Source organism: Orbicella faveolata, unplaced genomic scaffold (assembly GCF_042242905.1).
Source record: "Orbicella faveolata isolate gen_17 unplaced genomic scaffold, um_ofav_v1 contig_12, whole genome shotgun sequence".
Lineage (NCBI taxonomy): Eukaryota > Metazoa > Cnidaria > Anthozoa > Scleractinia > Merulinidae > Orbicella > Orbicella faveolata.
The window spans coordinates 8,010,889-8,028,389 of record NW_028301539.1 but is presented as its reverse complement, the minus strand read 5'-3'; the positions used below and the strand labels follow the sequence as shown (position 1 = coordinate 8,028,389).

General features: G+C 38.0%; 2 protein-coding genes across 3 annotated transcripts; both read right to left on the bottom strand.

Moving 5' to 3' along the window:
- Nucleotides 1-3,322: 3,322 nt before the first annotated feature.
- LOC149116402 (uncharacterized) lies at nt 3,323-8,542 on the bottom strand. Its single transcript, XM_089282316.1, has 2 exons — nt 7,923-8,542; nt 3,323-5,969 (listed from the first exon to the last, which is right to left on the bottom strand). The coding sequence occupies exon 1, from the start codon at nt 8,304-8,306 to the stop codon at nt 7,935-7,937; it is 372 nt and encodes a 123-aa protein (XP_089138442.1). The 5' UTR covers nt 8,307-8,542; the 3' UTR covers nt 3,323-5,969; nt 7,923-7,934.
- A 1,241-nt stretch (nt 8,543-9,783) lies between these two features.
- On the bottom strand, nt 9,784-16,120 carry LOC110047742 (uncharacterized). 2 transcript variants are annotated; one of them, XM_020753485.2, is made up of 2 exons: nt 15,355-16,119; nt 9,784-10,941 (listed from the first exon to the last, which is right to left on the bottom strand). In XM_020753485.2, the coding sequence occupies exon 1, from the start codon at nt 16,018-16,020 to the stop codon at nt 15,358-15,360; it is 663 nt and encodes a 220-aa protein (XP_020609144.1). In that variant the 5' UTR covers nt 16,021-16,119; the 3' UTR covers nt 9,784-10,941; nt 15,355-15,357. The 2 variants fall into 2 exon arrangements, with proteins under 2 accessions (XP_020609144.1, XP_020609145.1); XM_020753486.2 differs by having other exon boundaries at nt 10,854-11,046; nt 15,355-16,120.
- Between the last annotated feature and the right edge of the window lie 1,381 nt (nt 16,121-17,501).

The following is a 17,501-nucleotide window of genomic DNA, read 5'->3' as shown; positions in this document are numbered from 1 at the left end:
CGGCCGCTCTCGCGCTCTCCGCCTGCTCCTGCGAGCTCGCAAGACCGCGCTCGATTAAGAACAATAGCTCATATCAAAAAAGACTAAAACGTCTGTGGACAGATTATGTTTCTGTTTCCTCGTTTTCCATTAGATTCATGATTTTGACTGATTCGGTTTGCCATGTGTGGTAAGGCTCAATTTTGATTAATTTCTGGTTTATCAGGTTGCTGGTTTAAGATGGCCGAACACAGTTTTCAAGAGCCTATGCCTAATTCACCATTACTTTTAAGCTATTTATGCTTTGGCGCCCGTTTTTTGCAAGCGTCAAGGTTAACCACAGAAGGGTTTATTATCGCATTTTGGCTAAGGTGTGTGCTGTTGCCATGGCAACGGGGCTGGTTAAAAACAAGGCTTAGAAAATGGTTTTTGTTTATTTAAAAAAAGTCCAGTGGTTAGATTTTTTTCATCATTTGCCCACTACGAATTGACATTAAATCCCTTCTGTCAACACTGTTCTAATAAAATTTTGACATAGGCGATTTTCGTAATTCGCCGTTAACCGTTTTCACTGCATGTTCTGTATTATTAAAAATTCCCTATGTCAAAATTCAAATTTTTCGCGATAAATCATTCACGTGGTTTCTGAACTATTTTTTTGCCAAATTTCTTGAAATTCTAACGACTGGATCGTTAGAAATCGGCATGTTTCTGCAAAAGCAATCGGTCTCAATTTTTCGAGCAACTGTGCATGCGCTGCATTTAACTGGGTTCTTTCGGCAACAAAGAAAAAGCTGAGAATTGCTGGGTTCGTTGCGTCGCTACCTTTTCTAACATATCTTTGTAATAAAAGACTAAAGCCATCAATATACTGCGTTCAATAATAGAGAAAAATAGCGCAGATAGTGCGGGTGTTGAGTAAATAAAATGATCGCTCTGTTGACGGCATGTTTGTTTTTGCAATCCTTGTGCGCGCGCTGAATTGCATCAGGAAAAGCGCGCGCGGAAAACTGTGTTCGGCCACCTTAACTACACGTGAGTTGATTTTGAACGTAATTTGCAATGTAGTCGAATTCGTCATTTGAACGAGCAATTTAAACCCTGGCGCGTGCTTCAAACCTTGTGTTTGTGATTGGCTCTCTAGTTCTGTCTCTCCCAAGCATCGTAGCTCTCTATGAAAACGCACGCTCGAAAAGCGCAAATGTTAACGTAAGCACGAGCAAGGACTTAGTGTTTCAAACGGTCAATTGGGCCAGGTTTCTATTGATGGCTAATGGCTTGCCTTGTACTAGCATTTACAACCTTTGGGTTTAAAGCGACTGCACATGCATACCAACTGCTGGAAAATGGAAAAATTCTCATTTCGACGCTAACGTTTACGTTGAGCTGAGTTCGCTTACATGTGTCCGGTTGTGCACATGAGGAACTGGGAAGGCGCGTGCAATTATGATCAATTACATGTAAATACTCTTATGACGTCACATTACTAAATAAAATTCCAACTTTATGCTTTGTAACCTGAAAGAAAACCATCTAGTCTAATTCTTTGGACCCATTTCGAAATAAAAGTTAGATGAAAATAATGGAAATAAGCTGCTTCTCTTAGAACGTCCATGCTAATATTCTTGTTCATGTTTGACAAATTAAACAATCTAAAATCGTTTTAACGTACTGCTGACCCGTAATTTTATGGTTCGTCCCCAAAAAACACGCCCCGTGTTCACGCAAAGGTCTCTGATGTGAGCTGTTTGTGGGGGCCGGAGAGGAGGTTGGGTAAGCTGCAAAGCAAATATCCAAACCTTCGCCCGTAGTTTGCGTTCGCGCAAACTTCGTTTGCTCTCTTGATCTTTCGGCACGTTATTTTCTTTCGTTGTATCCCACTTCTTCTATTTCTCAACGCGATTATCTTTTCCGAAAGGAAAAAAAAACATTTCTGACTGAATTTCAACAACAAAAACTTTTAGTCTTCAGGTGAACTTCTCGCGAACGAGCGCGCCCAGGACCGAAGTCTTAAAATTTACCTCAACTTTGTTTCTTCTATCAAAGGCACCTCTCTAGGCAATGTTCCCCATGTTCTTACTTTGTTACGATGACCTCTGAGGTTGAGAGGACTTGCGAGTAAATGCTACGATCCAAGTTTAGCGCACCTCAAAATTACGCGTCCACCCTGCTTGAAGTGCGCGCGTAAATGACTTGTGCTTTGATTGTGACGTTATAATTAATTAGCTCATTTTGGAGTTATATTAATTAATTGGGTCTAAGTAAACAACGCAATTAGCTGTTATTATTAAGTCTCCACTTATTTGTTTACTAGCCAGATATAAAAAGAAATACTTGAAAATAAACAAACAAACAAAGCAAGACAAAAAACTTGGTAGGTAGAAAGTCTTGAGTGTACGGAACAATGTAATATATAATTTATGGAGCAATGACACAATATATTTTAAACGACTTCGACTCCAAGCTTTCCTCGAGTCGTTGTTTTCAAGGTCATAATTTGCACAATTTTAAAAAACTTTTTAGGATAATTTGTACACCAAAATTGTATGTTAAAAAATATAGGTCACCATGCTCGTTCAAGAGGAAACAAGCATTTATTTAGCTGCCGAGCTTAGCTTGAAGGAAATCTCTTGATGTGGTGTATGTGCGCTAATTTATGACTCGTACTTGCGCATTAACGATGCGCACTGCAATTCTGAGGAATAACGTTAAGAAAGTGGTGCGGAATTTCAACCCGATGGGAGAACGACCCCCATGTAAAAAGGATGGGGGTGCTCGTCCGAAATTTCCAAAAGAACCCCTAAGAGCTCGAGGTACCAAGATAATGTTTTGTGGGCGTGGCTCTATTTCGTTGGGTTCTAAAGCTATCAAAGGCGTGGTTCACTTTCTGCCAACAAGTGGGAAAATATATTCGATGGATTATGCCTTCCGGGTATCCCTCAATTTCAGATGACACATTTAAGCCATAGCCAATCGCGCGCTATAGAGCACAGTCCATTGACTTCATTTATACCCGCAAATGGTTTAAACTTGTCACGTGATGCAGCCAAAACTGGGGACCTCCTAGAATGTAAAACAAGTGTTTTGCAACCAACCATCCCTTATCAAGTCCTAAAAGGACGTTTGTTTGAGTGCTTGACCTCGATCACTGAAATAAAGACTCTGTGTAAATATTAAATGTGCAGTTCCAAGTAATATACATACTCCCCCAACAGATGGGATGGGAAATTTCCTGAACGGATCGGGGGGGGGGGGGGGGGGGGGGTTGGAGAGGGGAGTTCAGTAAGACCAACACAGTTTTTGCTAGTACTTGGTAGATCTTAACAGTAGTCAAAGAAAAACGTTATTAGTTTATTAATTTATTCTTATTCATCCATTCCCTTTATTGCTTACATCAGAAAATCTAATTAACAGGTTTTGAAAAAATGATATCATTACATCTAATCTGTTTATATTTCAAGCTTGTGGAGTGCAGTTTGTATGGCATAAACATCTATGGACTGGAAAATAAATGGTTTCTTTATTGTTTCAAATTGTCCCACTTTGCTTCTACAGTTTAACCTCCCATAAGTGACCACCTAAAATGTCAGGTCTAGATGGTCGCTTAAGGGAGGTGGTCGCTTACAAGAGATGAGACCATATTGGATCAAAATTTTGCTTCATTAATATATTGTAACTGCAGAGACTTACCTCAAGCTTGAAATGTTTTAGTTGTGTGAAAAGTCAATTTCGAGAACAATCTGGTACTTCCCATTGAGAAATTTCCGTCTCTTGTGCAACCCAGGAATGCGATAATGTTGCAACACCTTATTATCCAATTTCTGCTCTATTATCTGTCAAGTGGTCGCTTACGGGAGGTTGAAAACAAAAGAAAATTTCAAACTTTTAGCTCTTAGCTGCTTACGAGAGGTGGTCGCTTATAAGAGGTTCCAAATATAGTAATTTGACTTAAAAACGTTTGGTATTTTGCAAAACTCGTCGTCGAGGAGAGGTGGTCGCTTATGAGAGGTGGTCGTAACTGGAGGTTCGACTGTATGTTGTTTCACAGAGTTGAAAGTTTCAGTTTCAACACCATGGAAACAAGGAAAAGTAATCATTAACTGTTTAATGATTTGTATTTATTTTCACACTACCCCATAATTGGCCAGTGGCCCCAAAATTTATTGTGTTAAATAAAGGTCATCTATCTAATCTAATTCAATTTACTATACTTTAAATACAAAGTCATCGTCGAACAGCAACAATACTCAAACCACAAGTTTGAAATACCATTATACAGTTAAACTTCTCATAAGAGACCACCTTGGAGATTTGGAAAAAGTGATGGTGCCTGGCATGGCTTGGTTACTTGAATGAAATCCTAGTAATGGCCTCCCAACATGTTTACTGCATTACTAATTGGGTGTTCTTGTACAACAGTATACAGTTATAGAGTTTTATTACAATCTTATCTCTGCATTAAATCAAATCTTAGCTAGAATAGCATAGCACTGACTGGTAAGGTAATGTTTGGGTCAGGCCAATGGCCCATGCAACCGGTACCTAGTTATACACCTGGGTGGAGAGAGGTACAGTGAGACTGAGGTGTCTGGCCCAAGAACACAATGCAATGACTGCCGACAGGACTTCAATCTGGACTGCTCAATCTATGGTCTAGTGCACTAACCATTAGGCCAACACATGTCTACATTAAGTAAACATGGTCTTTTATGGTAGCATTTAATGGCAAAGTTTTCATAGGCCCTATGGGGTTTTGTGGGCTGCTGACTAGAAACCTGGTCACTTACAAGTGATCACAAGACTGGAAAACTTCAACTATAACTGTAAAATCATGATTGTGCTCTTTGAAAGTGCAAAACTCTCATTTTCATCATGACAGCAAAATGAACCACAATAACAAATAAATACTAATTACTCACAAAATCTCAATAAATATTCCCCTTGTAAATTTTACATCATTCTCATCACTGAGGTTTAGGATTACATCTATGAAAGAACTAATTAAATGAGTGACATGCTTATCATTTATGGTTCAGAATTGAGTGGGGCACAAAATCTCATTTAAATATTCATAGTTAAATTAAGGTGTTATTCTTACTAACAAACTCTGCTCCCAGCTGGGTTTGTTTCTCCCCGCCCCTCTCACATATCAGGGGCCTAGTATTTAACAAATGATTCTATGTGGCCTTGCATCTGTTCAGTAATAATTATTGATCACAGATGACCTTAAAATGTGGTAAAAACAGCAGACTACACTCTGGTTAGCCTGAATAGTGTTCCACTTAGGCTAAGCAATGCTGAGTCAGCCTATGTGTGGTTATCATTAGCTCTTAATAATGTTAATTTAATTTGGTAACAGAATCATATTAATTTTAAAAGATCTGCTATCTGCAAATCTCATGTATATCATTTAATTATATATTAAATTAATTGGTAGTGCATTAAAAACTTAGAATATTGAAGAAGATAAATTAAACTCCTGCCCAATAAATACACCCCTTGGGTTTCAGAAACTAACACCCTCCTTACTCTGTACAGTAATGCTGGTCTCCACAATTAAAGAAATATTTAAGACTTGATTTCTCCTTGCTCTACATATTAAGCATCACACTATCAGGGTTGGGAAAAACCCAGGACTGATTGCCCTGGGCAAGTGCTGTAAATTTTGCTCTTGGGAGAATGAAAAGGGAAGTTTGGTGGTCCAGTGGGCAAGTGAAATTAGCCTCAGTAGTCTTGTTAGTTTATAAGGAATGAACATTGTGCACCTAATGGGCAAGTAATATTTTACTAGAGGCGACTGAAAACTGAAGTGCACTGGCCCACTGGGCAAGTGGATTTTTCCTGCCCTGACCATGATACTTAACTATAAGTATATGACATTATATTGTTGAAATGTTCATCAGACGACTGCAGAATGTGTTTTAACTTTGTTTTCCATTACGTTACCGTTAAGCTAAATGTTACTTTGAAGATATTGCAACCCGGAGAAGCTGAAAGAAAATAATAATAAATTTAGGACATTAATTAATTAGCAAAATTAATAAATTACTAACCATATATTACTGCATTTTGTTGTGCGAGGCTAACCATAATACCAGCTGTTCACAGAAGAGTCTTCCTTGTAGTAAAATACACTGTCTAAATTAGCACTGAATGTGGTTTAAATATCTCTCTTGGGGTCCTACTCGAGAAAATCTCAAAATTATTTGGACGCAGGGCCTTGCGGAATAGCTGAGATGAGCATGTCAATCTCTATATTAACAGGAGGCTGAAGCAGCATTGCTGTTACAGGAAACATTCAGAATTCAAACTATATTAAGCAATTTGATTATGAGCTCGAGATTTCTATCACGTGATAGTTGGCGAAAGCACAGTCCAAGTCAGCTATCATGCATAGAAATCGAGAGTGAATAATCTAATTGTTTTAGAATAAATCTACAAGTTGTTCAAAACTTTATCTAAATCCTCTTTATAAACACTTTGAAAATGCCTAGAAGTGGTCATCATTTAGCTCACAAGGGCACACTGTTACGCTACTCACTTTCTATCACAGAATTGATAGTGAGTAGCCAAGCCAATCATAGAACAACATTTGCGATAAAACGCCAGTAGATTTATACTAATATTCAATAGCTAGACTGCTGCCAACATCTGACTGTCCTCCCCCCCCCCCCCCCCCTTTTCTGGGTGCTGTTATCCCCACCATCTACCTCCACAGAATAACATTGCTAAATGTACTTGTTAACTGTGAGAGCCTGGGTACATTAGCTTCATTCAAAACCTGCAATATTGCAGTTGGGTAATGCATACACATTTGATTGATCATCCCCTGAAGGGAACTCCAGGAAAATACAATTCTTTTTTTTTTTTGAGACTTACAGACGATTTAAATGAAGATGTTTTTCCTAGAGGTGAGAAAAACAACACCCCAAGCACTGATTCAACAGTTTTAACCTGTAGCTCTAGGGTTAAGGATTGCTCATCTCATATTTTACATGTATGCACCCCAAAATGTGGAAATATTTTATGCTGCCTTGCTATGCCAGCGTAACTGTAATAGAAAGAACATTACTGTAGATAACATTCTGTATTTTAATGGTCACCAGACAACATGAGTGGCTGTGAGAATACAGTGGAACCCGACCATACGAACACACCATTAAAATGACCACCCCTTTATTACAGAAAATGTTTTATACCCTTAGCAAAAGCCCACACATTCTCCTATCTGAAAACCCCATTAATCTGACCACCTTCTTATTATGACTGGCCACGTTTTGGAGTTCTCAGTCCTTATTTTCTTTTTTAATTTACCCCACTAAAATGACCAGCTAAATTGACTGGTGAGGAAGCTGAATGAAAACAGAAATAATCTCAGAAATAACGGCTCTTACGGACATTTCACAAGAGGCCATATCCTGTTGAAGAACTGAAAGATGTCATTGTTTTTTTGCATTACATGACTACTTGGTTTTGTTCAGTTGCAATGAATTGCTGTTGTAAGGTTGAAGAATAATATTATTGTAAAAAGGTTGATTTAGAGCAGGATTAAAGGTATTCATGTGCAGTACATGTTTAAAGGGTGTTTCATTATGTGACCCTACCTCATCAATACGACCACCCCATTAACATGACCAATTTTCCATGGCCTGAAGGTGGTCATATTAATCGGGTTCCACTGCAATAAAATGTACATGTAACCCACCTGGTTTGACCACCTTCAGGAAATTGATTTTTATAAAGAAATTTAGTTCAAAAGATTTGCCTGCCTGTGAAAACTAAAATAATATTGCCTCATGCTGAAAACTTAATTAAAAAATCCTTGCTAATTACAGGTGGTAGGACTTTGAGGAGAGTTCTTTTTGGATCAAATCCATCTTAATAATTTATTGAAAGTATTTTTCTGTTCTCAATTATTAACAAAATAGTGAGACAAAACTTACCAAACAAAAGAATCAATACTTTATCACCTCGATATCCATCTGGTAAACATTTTTTCCTTCTTCCATTTCAACATGATGCGTGGTATCATTCAAATAATCTCCTTTCCTTATCCAGGAGTGAACATCAGCTTTCCATCCCACGTTCAGCACGGCAGAAACACTGTAATCGACGTGAATGGGAGAAGGCTTTGGGCATTTTATGCTGTACATTAGGGGTTCCCCTTTCTTGTAAACATTTGTCACATCAACTACAGATTCTCCAATCTTAACTGACGGAACATCCATCAGGCTCACGTCTTCGAACTTCACCGTCAAGTGAGAGTTTGCTGGAAGGACATCGGGCGCCGAATCGCTGCTAAATTTCACCTCTCCAGTAATTTCCATAAGTAATAAGTCGGTTTACAGGCGGGGACGAATCTCCGTTTCAGAACAAATTAACCTCTTCTATCTAGCTACACAGTGTAGTAGCAATTTCAGTAGAAGAAAACCAAAACGTAGTTAGCTAAACTTCAAATATTTCCAGCTGTTTAACAAAAGCTCGGAAAGAAAGCAGAACACAAAACGCTTCTGCAAACAAGACTGAAATCAAATGAAAGGGGGCTGAAATTATGCCAGTCTCATGCCCAGCTTTCCGAGGTCATTCTACTACGTCCACCCCCTCCCTTCCAGCCGCCTCCCCACCCCGTTGCTAGAACAAGAAAAGCAAAGCGCTGGCCAAACTTCAAATCTCTCAGGATGTTGGAAGCAGGCAAAAACTGAACATAAAAAGCTCTCTGCAAACATAAACTGGAAAGCAGGGCTGAAAAGTAAATGACCCTTCTCCTGTCCAGCTCATCCACCCCAGCTATCCAACCCATGCTCCCCTGAGGACCGTACCATTTTACATCCACCCCCTCACCATCCAGTTAACATTTGACACTTAATGACTGATCCCGAGGGGAACAGTGAATTTTGTTTCTCGAAAATCTCAATGTTGCCCCGAGACGAAGTGTGCACACCTCAAAGTGCATCAAAAATATGCAAATCTTAATTTCAACTCCCTTCTCAGTACTTAGAATATGGTAAGACATGGTCTCTTGTGTTTGAGAGGATACCGGATGAAGAGTTAAACAGATGAGAAGCAATGACTGGAGTCTCTTTTAGAGGGAAGAGTTACCGGTTAATGCTTACTTCCAGACCTGCTTTAAGACACCTCAAACTACATCCGGTTTGTACAAATTTACCAAGTCAACAGTTCCAGCTATCAAATTTGCCAAGCAACACATCTAGCAACCAAATGTATTGCACCATGTTGGAATGATGAGGAAAATGAGCCTGTGCTCCTCCCCTGAGAGCAAAGGCAAGGAACAGAGATGGGTGATAAGAGAGAACTCCAAAACTCAAGTCAATGGCATGCCCTAAAAAATACACACCATTAAAAACTGCATGTAACCAATCAACGAATGGAAATTGAAAATGTGCTGTTAACACAAAACAAGGTTCCAATTAGCACCAAAAATCATATCGAGTTATTTTCAAATTTTTTAGATGAAAGGCATGAAAGCCAAATGTACAATGTACTTATTACAACAAATTGCATAGTTCAAGTTTTTTCTTTAAGCTCGCAGGTGACTAGTATCGATCCGAGTATTTTCCTCAGAAGGGCACTATGGGCAGATGGTGTCTCTCTGCCGATGAGTACTGTTGCATCACGTGATCAATTTAAACCAATAAGAATCCCAGAAAATTTACTGTTGAACTATGAAACGCAATAGAAATCTCGAGCTCGGTCTTATCATGATTAAATAAAGCCCTCAGCTTCCAAATTCAATGGTCCCCAAAGTTTAATAATTGCTGTCACACAAATAGAGTCTTTGACAAGTTTACAGACTTAGGCTTTAATAAACATGGTAATTACATACAACACTGTTTATTATGCCATTTAGCACTGTAAGGTCAAGAAAACACTTGCATGCACATGACATATGAAACTTAGATTATAGCTACTGCATACCCCAGGCTATTTGAGCTAAGCGGTCATATTTGTATCTATACTAGATACATGGCTGAAAATTATGGAGCACATACGACCTGGATGTTGTTTCCAGCCCAATCACTGCCCCTTCTCAGATGCAAATATTTTCGTTTTTTCATGAGTTATTCTTAACCACATGGAAGACAGACCCTGTTCCTACATTTCTAAGAAAATAATGCACTTTTGAGGTCTAGATAAACTGCTGAACGCACTCATGTTCCACTCACGCATGCACTGTCTAAAAAAAAAAACGTAAAAAAGCTGTAATTTTATCTGTCAATGTAAATTGTGAGGAAATAATTAAAAGTATGTTGTTGTTGTTGTTGTTACATTACCAGCAGTTGTGTGCATTATTTTCTTAGAGAAAAAGGAACAGCATCTTCTATTTGGCAAATAATATATACACTACTGCTGTACCCTCTAATTTTGTACCATGTTATCCCATTGAAGAACTCAATAAGAATAAATATAATGGAATGGAATACTAAAGCCCTTAAGTACCCCTTAAGGTGCCAAGGAAATCAGTTTTCCAGCTTGCCCTTACAGCAAGCGTCAACTAGGATATACTGGCCTGACAATCATTTACATTAGCCAGGCAAAAACATTTTCTTCCAACACAATAATGAATTGACTCTTTTAAAAATCATTTAATAATTGAAAAAATTACACAATCTCTTACAGTTCTTCTATAATTTGAATTTTGGCAAATTGTACCATGAGGAAAGTGAGGGCTAGAAGCCACTGGCTGATGGCAAACTCTGCAAAATCTGGGCTATCACACATGTTACCCTTATGCCCTTATTGCATATTTACATTTTTTGTTTGATTACTTAATGTCCAAGCATCATCCATTAACCTACAGTATCAAATAAATTTTTTTGGTTGCTTGATAGATAGGGAAAGAATGATGCTCCATAGAGTAAATTTACAGCTTTTAATAAAATACAATCCAATATTGCACCGTGTAGAAATGCCAAATCTTGTACCACACTGTTTAGGGAAGATCTGGGAAAAAAAAAAAAAAGCACAAGGGCATGTAAGACATTATTTACAAGTTCCAGGCAAACTCTGACTGATATACAATGCACAAAACAGCCAGAGCATTTCCACCTAAAAAAAGATGATAACTTTTGTTACACGCATAAATGCAACTGCAGTGCTGCAAAGATACATTTCCTCATATGATACATATCTTGATATACACAATACTAACAATAAGTCTTTACATACTCAGTTTTTTTGCTAAAATGGAAAGGCATCTTACGCAAACCAAGTAATTTACCTATAAGTGTGCAAGACTGTGTAAGCTGACAACCAATTTCAGATATAAAAAGACATCTTTAAATCTTACAAATAACTCATGCATTTGTGCCACCATCTTGAAAAGTACGAGATCGGAAGCACGCCAAGCAATTGCAATAATATTACGATGTTATGATTCTTCACCAACATTCAGAAATTATTGCTTGTGATGACTCCTTACTTCCATCCTTGCTTCATATCGCTTCGAGTGCTTCCGATCTGGTATTTTTCGCATTGTGACAAAAAAAACAAAAACAAAAACAAAAAAATGCACCATGCATAAAATGTACAAGAAAGACTTCATGGTAAAACTCTTCAAATGTACTATTAGAAACAATAAGTTAGTAAAAAGAAAAATCAGATTGAAATCCCTTTGTTAGTTATGTGATGACATAAAGTAAGCACATAAGTAGGGCGCTAATAAAGTCACAAGAAGTTGCACGTTGTTGAATGTAGCTAAGTGGTCGATCCACTTAGCTACAGCTGGCTAGTTTTCAGGCATGCCACTTAAACTGAATGAAAGAAATATTGTGAATAAACATAATAGGCTTAAAAATCCCAACTGGCAGAAGGCAGACCAGTTGGCTATTTACAAGCGTGACCAAGGATATTTCTACTTATTGTCTGAATGATTTTTCTGTCTGAGATTTGAGGACCTTATTTCTGGAAGGGGCTAATTTAAGACTGAGACTCTTAAGTGTTTTGATTTGGAGACAGTCAAAAAACTTACCAAAAAGACAAAATTATAAGACTTCACTTTCACCTAACTACTTTGCACCAAGTGATGCGTAAGGCCTCACGACTTCATGACTAATTATACTTGGTCTCTGAGATCTTGAGATCAGATCACAAGTTTGCAAGACCAATGTTTCTGAGCACCAATAACTAGGCATAGTCAATAAAATATCAATAAGTATCAATCACTGCTTGCTATCCAATTGCCAATTGCTATCAATAATAATAATTATTCTTGTGCAAAATAGGGAAAACCAAGAGAAATAAGCAAGGCAAGAGCATGGGTATGAGCATGCACGATCCCTTGTCACTGTCAGCCAAAGTTTTCTTGTTGCCTTCAAGAAATTCCACTTATGTCTTCTTCTTAGTTTGTAATCAGTCCTGGCTTTGATTTTTTCACTGTCCAAGGACTTTTCTAGTCCCTTTTTTTTAGCATGTTTAATGATCTCAATAAGGAGTGATAGAAAGGATGGAAGAGCAAGAAACAAAAGTGCAAAATTGCTAGTGAATAAAAAACGCTAATTGAAGCCCTTGTAACAAGAGCTCTGCGCAAAAAGTTGAAGTGCTATGAGGATTATGACACCTAACTGTATTATTAACTTTTATTAAAAAACCTTTTTTTATAAAGTTATACCTCGCATGCGTTTTAAGATTTTTCTTTCATTTTTTTGGCAAATGTTAGATGTTATACCGTAAAATTCCAAAAATAAGCCCTGGGGCTTATATTTTTCAAAGGACCATTTTGAGGGGCTTATTTTTGGAAGGGGCTTATTACAGGAGGGAAATTTGTGTCAAAATTTTAGAATGTGCAACTGGTAATATTAATAATAATAATAATAATAATAATAATAATAATAATCGAATATTTCCTCAGGATAACCCTTCAGTACAAAGTACTGTTATCAACGGGGTCCTGCTAAGAATTAAAAACTAATAAACAAGAATTATTAAGATATATAAAATAAGATATATATTAAAAACTGTTAAAAATACAATAGAAATTACAAGTAATGCTCGTCTAAGGCTTTCCTAAATAAAACTCTAGAATTAATGTTTCTTAAACTTAAAGACAATAAATTAAAAATCGAGGCACCTAAAAAATAAAAGCTATGGTGCACAAAATCCAGTCTGACTTTTGGTAGTTTTGCAGTTTTCCCATTATTTCTAGTGTTTAAAGCGTTATGATGTAATCGGTGAAAATATTCTTTAAATGGAAAGCATGCAGTTCCATTAAGGCAGTCAAATACAAAGCAGCACGCTCTTTTTTTGTAAAAAGTTATCAACAGTTAAAAATCGAAGATCACAGTTCTGCGAACTGCATTTTGGGGAAATGATTTCGAGGCTTCAGGTCTCAATGGAGCAGATCATGCGTTTGCGGGACTCTGACCATCCAAGACTAGTATAGCCGCAATACGTAAATATTGGCAAAATCATCGATTGGTAAATTCGTTGGGCAGTAAAAGTATCAATACTGGAACAGATGTGCCGTAAGAGGTTCACTCTTCCTGCTCCCTTCTTGTAAATTTTTTGAAAATGACTTTCAAAATTAAGTGTCGGGTCCAGGTGCACACCAAGGTACTTAGTAGTGTAGTGGTGTTGATGGGAAAACCGTTGACTGAGAGCTTGACTTGACAGCCTTGAAACAGATTCAACCGCTTACCGGTACCAAACAGCATCACCTCAGATTTTCCTTTCTTCAGATTAAAAATAAGTTCATTTTCACGAAACCAGTTAGAGAGATTGTCTAAGTCCTGTGAAAGGTTGCTTTGTATCGCATCGTAATCACTTGAGGATGTAAAAATCACCGTATCGTCAGGGTAAGTGATCATCTTACAATGACGAAGGGGACTATGTACATCATTAAAGAAGATGAGAAAAAGGAGGGGCCCAAGAATACTTCCCTGAGGAACTCCAGTGTTAATTGGATTTGGTTCAGAAAGCACACCATGAAATTGAACGATCTGCTTGCGATGGAATAAATAATCAGTAAACCATGGAAGTTCCATGTTATATACGCCATAACGGGACAGTTTACTCAATAAAACGGAATGCCTTTGATATGCCTTTGATATGCCTTAGGGTTTTGGTTAGAATTTTGTAACAAATTAATCACACTGAAAATGCCAAGTTCAAACACAATGGCAATAAACTTTATTAGTACAGAAATACAGTAAAAACGGTAACTTAACACTTGTCGACCACATTGCTCTAGTGCACGGAATCATTCTTTTATGACTAAAAAAGGCTTCCTGATAAAGGTGGTTATGTGTAGTTTGCTTTGGTTTGTACAATTGAGGATAATTTCCAAATACAAGCCCCCGGGAGCTTATATTCGGAGGGGCTTATTATAGGAGGTATTTTTGCGTTTCAGATTTGGGGGGCTTCTTTATGGAGGGGCTTAAACATGGAGGGTCTCTTTTTCGGAATTTTATGGTAGCAACCTTTCTTTTTTGTTTAAAAAGAAAAAAATTGACAAAAGTTGCACTCTCAAGGTACATGTATTGTGTAACCTTAACACCTGGCATCTGCCACTCCTATTATTAGAAGGTTTACTTTCAAGGAACTTGAACTTTAATTTCATGGAATTATTGGTACTAAAATAGCATGTTCACCCTCTATCAGTATCACTAGGATGGCATTATATGATATGTTACCTCAAACCATGCAAGTTATGCGAATCAAGTTCACTCTGGCAATTTTCTTTCATTTAACAATTTTCCCAATCAAAACAAAGGTCCTTTTAACAACAATAAAACAATTACTCTGAAAAATAAAAGATTATTCTTGATACTAACACTGCCAGCAAGACCTTTTAAAACCGTCTGAATAAAAAAGATCTTTAAGCTAGATTTATTAAAACTTTTCAATATAAATAGAAATTTGATATTTCTTTACGGGCTGAGCGACTGCGCAGGTGGACAAATATTAAACAGAATTTCTCATACCTGGCTCGATTAACATTATGCATGTAAATGTTCCACTACTCCGCGAAAATAAAAGTATATGAAACTTAAAGCTATTTGGGTTGAGATCGAACTATTCACGTTTGAGTTAGCTCAATATAAGCTTAAATCATCAAAATAAAGTCTGATACATTCCAAAAGAAGAGAGATCACCGATCTTGCGAGAAGAATCGAAAACACGAATTTTAAGCTGAAATCCTCCGCTTGTGTGCGTGATCTTTAAGGGTCCAATTCTTATTTATGTTAGCCTTAATCCGTTAAAACACGGGCACAGTGAATTTTAGAACACATCATGTCAACACTTATAAGACTCATATGTACTCTTTACTGAAGTTGATATTCGACCGAAAAAGCTTAGCCTCGAAGAGAAAATCACGAAGAATAAAATGTCTATTATCTAACTCGAAAAGACACTCACCATTTAGTAAAAACGAACCAAAGTTATATCCTTCTTGTATTCGCTTTTTCCGTCTTCGATTTTAACTATGTGATGGGTATCCGTATGGTAGTCCCCTTGCATTATCCAAGAGTTCTTATCTGCTTGCCAGCCCATATTCAACACAGCAGAAAGACTGTAGCTTCCATGAGGATCGGGTTTTTTGCACTTGATCTCGTATTTGAGGTTCGTTGCTTTATTGTAGCTCGACAAGTCGACCACAGTGTTTCCAAGAAGTACAGAACTGGCGTCCATGATGCTAACGTCTTCAAACTTCACTTTCAAGGACGAATTTCCTGGGAGACGGTCTGGAGCACTTCCTTCGAACATCAACTCTCCGTGAACGGTTATTTCGTTGGCGCTGTCTGCTTTTCCGCTCTCGTTCTTCATCCCTCGACTAGAACCTGGTTCGGCAGTTGGAGTAAGAAGTTCATCGTCCTCTCGGGGTTTTTGATCTGGTGGTACAAGGCCTCCATCGTCAATTCTTCGTTGTTCGCAGTCGAAGAACAAACAATGGTGTTTAGCGCTGAGGGTCACAAAAATAAAAATAGCGATCAACAAAAGCAAGATTGCTACGAGAAATGGGATAACCCAAAGCGGCCAACGGCTTTTCGGGGCCTTGTAGTCGACTTCCTTGTACTTTGTCATGAGTACTGATCGCTTTGTAGCTGTTTCAAAACAGATGTCGTTGGGTCTCGTCTCTCAGTTGACTCGTTTTCGTTTCGCGTCATCATAGAAAATCGCAGATATCAGCACTTGCACGCAGCCAATCATGGGCAAGCGAATTACTCGCATCACAGCACCACTAAAAACAGAGTGTCTGCACGTGACGTCATCAATAAAGGTTTAAGAGGAGGGGGGCGTTGGGGCCTATTAGAATCCGAGAAACCGCGCAAAAAATCGCCCAAAACCGCAAAACCGCAAGAAATTTCCTTCAAAACCGAAAACCGAAATAAAAGCCCTAACTGACAAAGCTTTGGCAGGCTTCAGAATCTCTCTTTCTGTTATTTGATTTTTATGTCTAAACTTGTTGTACTTGCCGAAGTTCTTTCTGCGCCTTCCCTCGTTAGTACAGAACTCGTCGTTGTCTAAAAAATTGCTTATTTGTTTGTAAATCGGCTCAACAGATCTATAGCAATGTGAGACTAGAAAAAAATGCACGGTAAAATGATTTTAGGTAATTTTTGTTTCAAAGAAACACGACATTCTAAAGTTGCATTTTGACTGCCATTGTCAGAATTTTCATTTGTGTAGGGACAATGGCAGTCGTATTTTATAACCAAACTACTTTATTTTACAACCAGCAAACAATCTCTCTTTTACTGTTATTACACGTGAACGGAGCGCGTGAACGCAATGTTATTCCCGCCACGGAAAGGAGAGACAACTCGTAATCGAGCAATGAGAAACTCGATGGTCCACAGTTATTATCCCAGTTGCGTGGTATTTGAGAAATAGTCTTTTGCTTTGATGTTATCTTTAGCCTTTCATAGTCTGCTTGGCAGCCGTTACGACCCAAATAACAGCTGCTAAAGAGACTAGACTTGTCATGCATTCCTCTAAAAGAAAGTCTAGGTAGAAAGCTTAGAAGAGGTCCCTTGAAATTACAGTTTAGGGCGTCTCCTGGGTGTAATTTCCACGGTAAAACCAGAAAAACCAGAAAATGCATTGGACAGAAGATTCGAAAGACCGCCATTATTGTTGACAAAAACCGAAAACCAATGACTAAATTGGAGAAAACCTGCAAACCGCGCAAGACGCCAAAACCGAAAAACCGTAGTTTTTAGATGCAAAAACGGAAAAACCGAACCAAATTAAAAATCAGCCAAATCCGTAAAACCGAAAATCCCAAGGCCTTCCTCTAAGAGGTACTAAATTTTTATCTCTTTACTACTTTTGCCAGCTCAATAGCATCCTTCGTTTGGAAACTAGCGCATTGGGAATTTCGGAGTCCTGGCGGTGCGTGACATGAAGCTAAGATCGCGTTTGTCGAAAAATATACACTTAGATTTTTAGCCATTTTAGGAGTTAAAATATTAGGAAAAGTGCTTTTGTACATGTTTGTTGGTTCGGTTCAGATAACCAGTTGTCTAGATAGGCAAAGTAAGTTCCAGATGTTTACCTTACTC

Excerpts from the sequence above, each read along its gene's own strand:
- LOC149116402 (XM_089282316.1), bottom strand. The coding sequence starts at position 8,306 with ATGGAAATTACTGGAGAGGTGAAATTTAGCAGCGATTCGGCGCCCGAT.
- LOC110047742 (XM_020753486.2), bottom strand. The coding sequence starts at position 16,020 with ATGACAAAGTACAAGGAAGTCGACTACAAGGCCCCGAAAAGCCGTTGG.